This window comes from Gobius niger (assembly GCF_951799975.1).
Source record: "Gobius niger genome assembly, chromosome: 21".
NCBI lineage: Eukaryota > Metazoa > Chordata > Actinopteri > Gobiiformes > Gobiidae > Gobius > Gobius niger.
In genome coordinates this window covers 16,784,293-16,795,508 of record NC_136872.1, presented here as the reverse complement: position 1 = coordinate 16,795,508, position 11,216 = coordinate 16,784,293, and the positions used below count along the sequence as shown (strand labels likewise).

The 11,216-nt window shown below is 43.5% G+C and overlaps 1 protein-coding gene across 1 annotated transcript; it reads left to right on the top strand.

Annotated features, from left to right (window-relative positions):
• Positions 1–2,846: 2,846 nt before the first annotated feature.
• sf3b2 (splicing factor 3b, subunit 2) lies at positions 2,847–9,704 on the top strand. Its single transcript, XM_079580515.1, has 21 exons — positions 2,847–3,041; positions 3,409–3,455; positions 3,600–3,635; positions 3,729–3,938; positions 4,014–4,064; positions 4,165–4,255; positions 4,387–4,457; positions 4,545–4,650; positions 4,736–4,812; positions 4,888–5,097; positions 5,229–5,435; positions 5,518–5,745; positions 5,867–6,016; positions 6,092–6,181; positions 6,368–6,475; positions 6,557–6,664; positions 6,772–6,914; positions 8,630–8,731; positions 8,985–9,084; positions 9,178–9,369; positions 9,470–9,704. Exons 1-21 carry the CDS (start codon positions 2,912–2,914, stop codon positions 9,539–9,541), a joined length of 2,529 nt encoding a protein of 842 aa, XP_079436641.1. The 5' UTR covers positions 2,847–2,911; the 3' UTR covers positions 9,542–9,704.
• Positions 9,705–11,216: the final 1,512 nt, after the last annotated feature.

Below are 11,216 nucleotides of genomic sequence, written 5' to 3'. Positions count from 1 at the left end.
CCACTGTATCTAGCAAAGCCACAAAACATGCACAACTTAATTGATATTTTTGAATTTTTATAGTTCAAAGACAAAAGTAGCCATCAGTAGTCATGATTCATAGTATGTCCTGTTGGAAAATGTGGTGGTTCTGTGAGTAAAGCATCTACATCTAAACTAGAATCCTCAAATCAATCTTCACCATTATTGTGGCCGTACCACATTGAGAAAGGTTGCCCGCTCGATGCCCAGTGGTTAGTAGCATGATGGAAATACTTTCTGAAAGGGGTGGCACTGCCCCAGTGACAGAGCATTCACCCACCAATCCAAAGGTTGGCAGTTGTCCATGGGCAAGACATTTCACCAGCCTTGGCTCCAGTGTCTGCATTGTGTATGAATTAGGGCGTGAAGAATGTAGAATACATTTCACTCCTGATTCCCTTTCCTGATAAAATCCCCTTCATCTCTTGAGGCTTCGATCAGTCTGTTCCAAACACTGCACTGTTTTGTGAGCCCAATTTGCCACATTCAATTGAAAAGTAGAATTATTTTCCGTGCCTGGTGCTTCTGCAGCACCACCAGCTCTGCAAAATTTAATATTTAACTACCGCCATGCGAGCCATTAGCAGCCCTCATCAGCATTAGCCTGTTGTGCGTGTTATTGGGAAGCAGGCACGGGAGAAGCCGCACACGAGGAGATTTCTGACTAGAATGAATATTTGATTTCACCTTACAAGGGAAATATACCGCTAGTCCCATCATACTCCCATCCCGCACACACACACACACACACACACACAAACGCTGTCCAGCCCAGTGCAGGTGTGACAACAATGGAAAGTGACAGGCAAGAGGAGACAGACGCATCACGAATCGTCTCCGGGCCATAGCAGCATGCAACTACAGACAGTATAAGACACAGCAGACTGCAATAACACAGCCGAATGTGCATGATCAAGGAACAATAATAAATCAAGTACATGATGCAGCTTGGTTAAGAAGATGGATGCTAAGACTGCAGTAACTATGAAGGGTTTATACATTTGGACACTATTATGAAACTTGTACTTCGGGAGGCCCACACCATTCTCTTCTTGTTTCAAATGATCTCTTCCTGGTCACACTTCCTGAATGTGGTCTAGCGCCAAGATGTAATGACTTGACATAAAACACAATAACAACTAACTTTTTGTACCCAGGGCTTAGAGTACAGAAGTAGATGTAAAATATTTCTAGTTTCTTTTGGCGTGGGAACCCACAGAAAATGTTGAGTGCGTCCAAACAACACAGCACTATATTTTCTCATTCATATCTGGGACACCTCTCTTTATTAGTATTGGCACAAGCCCTGTTTGTTGCTGGATTTATGTACTTTGCAAACCATAATGTCAATGTCAGGTGATATGCCAAATAAATGTGTTTAGTCCTGGTGATACATGGTGATTCATGTCCAGTAATTATCATATTCATTTGATTTGAGCCACTTTCTAAGTATCCAAATGCACTGGGAAATACTAAACACTCGTAGCAGAGGTCAAATGAGTTAAGGAGACAGTAAAATGTGTCACGGCTCACAAGCCATTTTAAAACTTTATACCACCCCCTTTTCTGCTGACGTTGGTGTCTGGCGTGCAGGACAAAATGAGGAAGTCCCCAGAGTATTGTAATAAACATGTTAAAAACGCATGTGGGTGTCTTTATGCAGTGAGTAAGGATTTTCCCTGGCAAGGATCGTGTTTCTAACAATGTTTACAGTGAAATCAAATATCTAAAATGTCTATGGGCTGCAGCATTGCAAAAAATAGCCTTGCATAAAGAAATTAGACACTCTCTCTAACCATTGGGAGATAGAGGTTGGCATATCAATGTAAAATGTCTATATTCCTGCCATGTCAGAACACTTTTAAAAGGCATGCCTCACCCAGATAAGCCCAAGTTATGGTAGGTGTGGTCCCTACAGTGCCCAGCTGCTGTCTTATTTGTAAACTTCTCCGATTAGCATTGAAAACAGTTGGCTCATGCTTGCATTTTTATGACCAAAAACATGTCAAAAGCTCGCAGTAATCTCAGTTTCTTCCCTTCAACAAAAAGCAGCTGGTCGGTAGCCAAGCTTTCAACCCGCTTTCTGTTTCCTTGTGTGCACAGCAATGTCAGAAAAGTAACAATCTGTCACAGCGGCACGCCAAAAAAAGAAAATCTTCTCGCACGCCACACAAAACACAAACAAAGCGGAGTGATGTGTAGTTTACTCACCTCACAGGTTTCCTCCGTGGATGATCGCGTTATAAAGGCACAGAAATGTGACTGTTAACTTTCTCCCCCCTCTGCCATGTTTAGTCTCGCTGGTTCCCTCCCCTTCGCTCTTTGCTAGGGCGGATTTTTTTTTTTGGACTGAAACGCCCTGCAAGTCCACCTCTTGACTCTCCCCTGCGCTGTTTGCTGTTTACTGCCCCGTGGTGCGTCTGCGCAGTGGCCGCATGCCTGTCATTAACCACGGTTTACTGTACAACTGGGCTGCAAATGGTTATTTTCGGTGTTTCCCTCTTGGGTTTGCTAATTTATTCTGTTTATTTGTTTCTACAGCTAATTCATCCGCTGCCTACCTTAACCATAACGGTACTGGGGGGTTTCCATGACAGCGAGATCAAAAATGTTCCTCCACAACAGACATTTTCCCCCTGTAATGCTATTTACAATGTTTATTTCTGACCCAATTATGATTTACCCACATTTCAGATGAATTAACGAGCAAACACTGACACCTAAAGGCTGAAAAGCGCAAATGCAGCGTACCTGACTTCCGACTTCAATCCCCACCATGCATTGCGGGAAAAAAAGAATCCCATCATGCTCTGCGCCGGCCTCGCTGTCGTGTGTTTCTTCCGGTCCCCGCGGCCGCTGCTGTTGTTTCATTGAGCAAAGAAAACTCAACATGGCATCCGACGGGCCACCGGGAGCCGAGGTTCTTCCACCCGATTTGGGGGCTGCTATCGCGGCTTTAAACTCATGGAGCAACCCGGAGCTGCAGGCGCGACTGGCGGAGATCGGGGCCCCGAACATGGGTAAGAGCAAACGGCATGAGCCCTTGGGAAACAACTGCGCTGCGTTGCCGACTTAGCTAACTTAGGCTAGCTGTTGCTAACTGCTGGGACAGTTGGAAATGCTTTAAGGCTGTTATGAGCATTTTTAAAACTGCTTCTCAGTGTTGTTCAAGTTATATTCATAAGTGTGCTATAAAATATTTCTTATTGTCAATGTTTTTGACTAAAATCGTTAGTTATGTCAATGAAGCTAACTTTGGTGGCTTTGCTAGCTTGATCTGACCTGTGAAGTAATCAATCAAGCAGTCAAAGTTTATTTCTTGTAATGTTGTGAAGGCAGATTGTTTGAGTGTTACTTCAACATAATGATGTGTTTATTGTCCTGCAGGTCCCAGAGAGGAGCTGATTGACAGACTGAAGGGCTACATGATTCAGGCAGGTGGACATTTGTCATTCACAATCATTGAATGGTGTGATGAATGGTTGTTTGTCATGTTTATCCATGACATGAAGGCTTCTTGGTGAGTTCTCATACATCTTTATCTTATTATAACTTATCTTTATTTTTCTTCTTCATAGACTGGGATGCTTGTTACGAAACCCAGTGATGTACAGGTAAACTGACTTGAGACACCGTCACACTATTTGGGTATTTCTGTCTGATCTGAGTGAAGTTTTATCTACTGTGTTCATATGTCTTCTGTTCAGATGGGGGGTATGCCCATGCCACAAATGCCCTTGCCTCCAGGGATGGGGATGATGCCAGCTATGAACATGATGCCAGGAGGGCCCCCGCCCCCAGGCATGCACATGGGCATGGAGCCTGGGTTGCCTCCAGGCATGTCCCAGGACGATCAGCTAAAGATGGCTCAGCATAGGGCCGCTATGGTGCTGCAGCAGGAGGAGATGGCCAAACAGGTGAGATGGACGGTCAGTTGAGCTTTTGTAGTGTGACGCCTGTTACTCATAACTTTTATCTTACTTCTGTCACAGGGAGATGTCAGAGTTATGAATGAGCAGGACCTCCTGGAACAACAGAAAAGAGTGAGTTTGGATTTTGAATGCTGCGTTTTGTTCCTTTGTTGTTCAAGGAGTCTTTGTTTTTCCTTCCATACTTATTTTATTTGATTGTCATCTGCACCAGGCTGCTGTGCTGTTGGAGCAGGAGCGACAACACGAAATGGCCATGCAGGGAGGTCCCGGCTTATCTCTGCCCACTGCCACTTTAATACAAGGTGAGGTGGATACATATAAAGTTAAAGAACAATAGGTTTTACATTCAAAGTTATTTCAATGAAAGCATCTTAAATCATGATTTGTCCACACTTGTTGATGTTATAAAGTATTTGGTGTCGTATGTTTATAGGGCCATTGCCTCCTGGTTTGATTCCCAACCAAAAACATCGTGGTCCGCTTCTGCCAGGAGACGATAGAGAGGTTGGACATCTTTGTGGTTATTATTTTCTGCTTTTAAACTATATAATATAAAGGTATTGTAAGCTAAACATTGTCTTTCATCTGTAGTGGCAAAATGAGGAGGTGAGTGTGACTGGGCCAAAGATTCCTCAGGCTTTGGAAAAGATCCTCCAGCTGAAGGAGATCCGACAGGAGCAGAACACAGACGCAGCAGGTCAGTTCATTGTCATCTTTATCCTTTCTTCTTAATGTCAGAATGATCTCCATAAAGTGGTTTCTATTCTGGTTTCTTTAAACAGACGATGATGACGAAGGAGATGACGCCAACTCAGCTGCTCAAATGGCTGATGACGATGACGACCTCTCAAAGAAAGATGTGAGGTTTTTGCATATATGAATTGAATCCCTGCGAAGTTGCGACTTTAAAGTTACTCATCAAATGTCTTTACAGAAAAATCGTAGACGTAGAAATCGCAAGAAGAAAAGCAAAAAGAAGCGAGCCCTGGAGAAGAAGGAGCAGGCCGAGCAGCAGGAGGAAACTGGAGGAAAGGACAAAGAAAATGAGAAGGAGCCAGAGGTGGAGATCGAGTATGTTACAGAGGAGCCCGAGATCTATGACCCCAACTTCATCTTCTTTAAGAGGATTTTTGACGCATTTAAGGTAAAAAAACAACAACTCTTCCCTGTATTTTTTGGATATATTCATCATTTAGTGTATGGAAAAATACCTCTACTTTTGAGTATGGTCCTAAGTTTTCCTAAGTAGTCTGTAATATCTTGTTTCCCCTCCAGGTGACAGACGATGTGAAGAAAGAGAAGGAGAAGGAGCCCGAGAAAGAGAAGCACGAGCTGCCCTACCTGAAGAAGAAAGGCGTTGAGCTGCTGAGGAAGGACGACAGTGACGACAGCGACGAGGAGGACGATAAAAACGATGGTCCCAAAATCTCTAAGAAGAAGCTGAGGAGAATGAACCGACTGACGGTGGCTGAACTCAAGCAGGTTTGATTCAGTCATATTTTGCCTTTTGGACCTGTTAAAAGTTAAACCTCACTGCAATATCTGGTGTGTTCTCGTGTTTCAGCTGGTGGCTCGCCCGGACGTGGTGGAGATGCACGATGTGACGGCGCAGGAGCCAAAGCTTCTGGTCCACCTCAAGGCCACCCGGAACACGGTGCCCGTCCCTCGTCACTGGTGCTTCAAGCGGAAGTACCTCCAGGGAAAGAGGGGTATAGAGAAGCCCCCATTCCAGCTGCCCGAATTCATCCGGAGGACGGGCATTCAGGAGATGAGAGAGGCTCTGCAGGAGAAGGTGGGTTGGATAGGCGTCTTTCCTCAGTAATGGGAGTTTTTTTTCTAGCATGGCATAAAGTGTCCCTTAAATTCTATTATGAGTCACAATAACAAGATTTTTTTTGTCTCTCCATCTACAGGAAGACGCCAAAACGATGAAAACCAAAATGAGGGAGAAAGTTCGACCGAAGATGGGAAAGATTGACATTGACTACCAGAAACTCCACGACGCCTTCTTCAAATGGCAGATCAAACCAAAGCTCACCATCCACGGAGACCTGTACTATGAGGTAATGTAGCTCAATTACCAATTCATATACTGTACATAGAAGTCTGACATCTAACATTTGGGGTTTTGTTTGTAGGGTAAAGAGTTTGAAACGCGTCTGAAAGAGAAGAAGCCAGGTGATCTGTCGGATGAGTTGAGAATTGCTCTGGGAATGCCTGTTGGACCTGTGAGTTTACAATACAGTGCTATAGATTGTGATGTACTAACTTTCTGCATTTTGTGTCCACATTTACAGTTTACATTCAATTTAATCGTCACATATGTCCTTATATAAACTAAACCTGGGCCGAGTGTTGATATTTTGAACATGGCACTATTTCCTGTTTAAAGCATTGATTTCTTTTACCATCAGAATGCCCACAAGGTGCCCCCTCCCTGGTTGATCGCCATGCAGAGATATGGACCCCCTCCATCCTACCCCAACCTCAAAATCCCTGGACTCAACGCACCCATCCCAGACGTAAGGCGACAAATCACTATTTTTATCCACTAAGTAATCGCGTACTGTATTACAAATGATGTGTGTATTGTGTCCCGTTAGAACTGCACGTTCGGGTACCACGCTGGAGGATGGGGCAAACCTCCTGTGGACGAAATGGGGAAGCCGCTGTACGGAGACGTGTTCGGGACAAATTCAGGAGACTTCATGGTAATCGGAAGATAGTAGAAGATAGATATTCAGCTGTAACCCATTCCACAAACACACCATTTTATCGCAAACCAGACAATAATGGCTCTGTTTGCTCCTGTGTCCAGTCCAAAGCGGAGGATGAGGAGGTGGACCACACGCCGTGGGGAGAGTTAGAGCCATCTGACGAAGAGTCTTCAGAGGAGGAGGAGGAAGAGGAGAGCGACGAGGAGAAACCAGACGAGACCGGATTCTTCACTCCAGCCGACAGGTACTAAACACACACAGACTGACGCTGCCTACTGCCGGTTCAGGCACATTATTGGGCTTTCGATGATTATTCTGGACCGTGTCGCTGATGCAAGTGATCCTCTTCAACCTCTTAACCCTCACCTGAACCAAGCACATGTTCCCCAGTTTGGCTTTACCCAAATTTAAAAGCCTCTTGGAAAAAGCATGATAATGGCGACAAAAACGGGGAAAAAACGAAGACAAAAAGCGACAAAAACTAAAAAAAAAGTGGCAAAAAACTGACAGCAAAGCAACAGGGCAAGGAAAGAGATACGTTTAGATCAGTTTTGTAGGTCTTTGATTTCAAAAATACACTGGCCTATAGGCTGTAAGCTCCAGTCAAGAAGCTTTAGATTTGGTTAAAGCTGAACTGGGGGAAATCAGAGCAAGAAAGCTCTGTCTAGAATGAAAAAGAATGACGATCTTTTGGCTTGTATTCAGAGCTTTCTTGGTTCTGTTAAATCAATTGAAATAACTAGCACATATTTACAGCACTTAAGAAGAACTAAGTAACTTGTTAATCTTAATAAATCCTTTCCGTAGTCCCTCTGGAGGTAATACAAATACAAGTGTTAATGGGATGATTGGGGGGTCTTTCATCTCCCCCTGGTGTCTCTGGCCAGAAAACCACAATTGCAACTTTCCCCCCACCGAGGCGTAGGCCTCAATACACACTAATGGAATAACGAAGAAGAAGCTAACAGGCTAATGGGCAAAGCTAACTGCGGGCTAACGCCACTTAAACAGTATTTACAACCAAGATTGAGTGAAAAAAATGTTCTCCATTGTGTAATTAGATGTACAGTATCCTTCTCTCCCTTTGTCTTTTCTGTCAGTGTAGTATACGTGGTACGGACAATTAATGAGTAACCTGCACCTGCAGTGGCGCTTCCGGCCTTTAGGGGCAAGAGTTACTTAGTTCTGCTTTAAATGCTTGTAACCTTTTGGTTTATACTGATAGAGGCTGATGTAACTGTGGCTGTTGCTCTTTGCTTGCCATAAACAGCTCGTCTTTATCCCTTTCATTTCCCAATCTCTACAAGCGATACAGAAATACTGGCTTACTCTGCACTCAAGCGCTTTGTGCTATAAAAAGCTTGATATGATTTGAGACCATTTAGAAGCTTTTTGGAGCATTTGTCCTTGTTTCCGTGTTTTTCCAGGGACTAGTGTTTGTTAAAAGAATAAACGGGAGAATAATCCACTCTAATAAATGCAGATAAGCTCTTTGATGGTTACTCTCTCCTAAATTATCCGATTACCATAATTTACCATGTCATTATGAGATGAACCGGCCTGTGAACCTGCAGATTAAACCCTTGATTACAGAGAAGTGTTGAAAATGGGTTCGTTAGCCTCTGTAATGGAGGCTGTAGCTTCAGTATAATCTTTGTCTTTCCTGCTATATGGAAAAATGCCTAATTCTGATGATTATTTAACGACGTGCGCTTCAAATCAAGATTCACCTGGGAGTAAAGTGCTGATCAAAAAACAATATTTCAAAAACATGACCCTTTGTGGAGGCTTTTTTCTAGCATCTCTGCTCTATGGTGTTAATGCACAAGTGATTTTGTAGCTTACGCATCAATAGACACACTTTGCCCCTAGGTTTCAATGCATGAAGCTAATCTGCACAGACGCACATATTGACGTACCCAGGCCGGGATGAAGTACTAATGTATGTTTTTGTCACAGTGGGCTGATCACTCCTGGAGGGTTTTCGTCCGTACCCGCCGGTATGGAGACGCCAGAGCTGATCGAACTCAGGAAGAAGAAGATCGAGGAAGCCATGGACGGGTGCGTATTATAGAACCAATGTACAACTCAATAATATGCTTTTATCTTTTACATAACAAGCCCTGATAAAAGACCACATTATTTGGCAACCATGCACTAGGAAGCTTGAACAAAATGATTTTTTCTTTGACAAATTCTAAATAGAGCACCCAAACTAGTGTCAGTATTTGTATTCATAGTTTACTGTTGCTCAAGTCTTTCAAATATAGTGTTTGCACATGGATAATTAATAATACTACTACTACTATTGCAGAAACGAGACCCCGCAGCTGTTCACGGTGCTCCCGGAGAGACGCACGGGCCCAGTGGGAGCCGCCATGATGGCCTCCACGCACATTTACGACATGTCCGCTGTAAGAAAACCTTTTATGCTGGTTGTTTCATTTTCTGACTGTCTCATAATACTGTGCATGGTACTAAAAACCTCCTAACTCTTCGGTTTCCAGGCCATGGCGGGGCGAAAGGCGGGCGGCGGCTCGGAGTCCCAGGGCGTGGAGGTGGCCCTGGCGCCCGAGGAGTTGGAGCTGGACCCGATGGCCATGACGCAGAAATACGAGGAGCACGTGAGGGAGCAGCAGGCGCAGGTGGCCAAGGAGGACTTCAGCGACATGGTGGCTGAGCACGCCGCCAAACAGAAGGTAGATTCCAGAAATAAACGCACCTTTTTTTTTTTTTTAAATCATCTGCAGCCTTTTGAGGTCATCTTAATGTTTTTTGTTTTTTTTTTGTCTCTTGCAGCAAAAGAAGAGGAAGGCCCAGCCACAGGACACGAGAGGCGGAGCCAAAAAGTACAAGGAGTTCAAGTTTTAGAGGCGCGGGAAAGCAGGAAGGAAATTTCAACATCAGCATTTTCTGTAACACCTTGGACCGCCAATATATTTTCATTAGTGTCTCGTTTGTTTTTTTATCTTGAATAAAGTGCGCTCATGTAATCAGTGTCGTAACCATGTTTGTTTCTGTAAATAAATGAATCGATTACATGAGAACACAGTGATTTTGTCATATTTTAATTGTTTTCTGTCACACTGATCATTAGTTGGAATGAAAATTACACAAGTTACACAGAAATACAGATGTGCAAGTGCGTTTTCTCCAAATCTAAAAGTTTACAGATTTTCCATTGTTGCCATTTCTTTTCATTGCATTTTTGTCACTTTTTCCATCACTTTTTCTCGTCACTTTTCTGTTACTCTTTTGTGGCTTTATCGTTGCATATTCATCACTGTTTTGTCTCTATTGTGGCGTTTTTGTCTCTTTTCTGTTGCTCTTTTGTGCTGTTTTTCTTGCTTTTTCTGTCACACATTTTCGTCTCTTCGGTTATTGTTTGGTTGATTTTTCGTCACTGTGTCGTCAAGTTATTGTCACTCTTTTGTTGCCTTTTCATCCTGATTTTTGTTGCTATTTTGACACTTTTCCCAAGAAGCTGTTAGATTTGGGTAAAGCCAAACTGGAGAAAAAGTGCTCGGTTTAGAGGTTAAAATGATCCTAGTCAGTAGCACATAGTGTGACTTCACAGGCGGAAGGCGTGTCCTAGCGGTTTTTAAAGGGTACTACAATGACACATGGGTATTTATTTATTTATGAAAGCTAATCCTCCATACACTTCAAATGGTGCTCTTCACCGCTAGAGGGCGCAGTTGGACTTCTAACCCCGGAGTCACCTGACCGTCTCAGCCGCAGCCGCAGCAGCAGCAGCACACTGACCTAAATACCTGCGGCAGACTGCGCTCCTCCCGGTCACTGGTGCAACCGAGGAGCAACAACCCCCCGCGAGCTTCACATCACTTAAGCCATGAACTGTGTGGCTTTCACTACGTTTTTGTCAACGTCAGGATTTCATATGTAGGCCACGGAGTTAGTATGAAAACAGAACATTTGTATTAAATTTAAATAGGCTATCAATGTCACACTGACAGCATGGAAGGAATGGTGTTAACCTCTTAACCCTCACCTGAACTGAGCACACTCTCTCCAGTTTCGCCTTACTCATTAAACAGTGACAAAAGGAGGATGAAAACAACAACAATGTGACCAAAAAAGTGACAAAGCACAATGAAAGTAATGGAAAAAGCAACAGAAAACAACAAAAGAGAGACAAAAATGTGTCGGAAAGGCAACAATAACACAATAAAAAAAAGGGCAACAAAAACACGACTAGAAAGTGATGAAAAAGAAACAAAAGAGCCACAAAAACGTGCTGGAAAAGCGATGAAGAAAGCTACGAAAAGATGGGGTCAGCCCTATGTTACCCGGTACCTATTTTCCCCAGTACTATTGATTAAGATTAGGCACCAGCCCACTATCCTTAAGGTTAGTGGCTAGGGCAGGGTCAGGGTTAAGCTGATACATTGATGACGTTTTACTCATGACTTGTGATCGGTTGATGTACCAACTCCCCTACGAATAAAAAATTGTACCCGGGGAACATAGGTACGCACCCCGAAAAGATACCAAAAAAAAAAAAAGAGTTGCGGCAACAATGCAA

Excerpts from the sequence above, each read along its gene's own strand:
- sf3b2 (XM_079580515.1), top strand. The coding sequence starts at position 2,912 with ATGGCATCCGACGGGCCACCGGGAGCCGAGGTTCTTCCACCCGATTTG. Across the intron at positions 4,458-4,544 it reads TGCCAGGAGACGATAGAGAG|TGGCAAAATGAGGAGGTGAG; the intron begins GTTGGACATCTT and ends TTTCATCTGTAG. Across the intron at positions 4,651-4,735 it reads GCAGAACACAGACGCAGCAG|ACGATGATGACGAAGGAGAT; the intron begins GTCAGTTCATTG and ends TTCTTTAAACAG.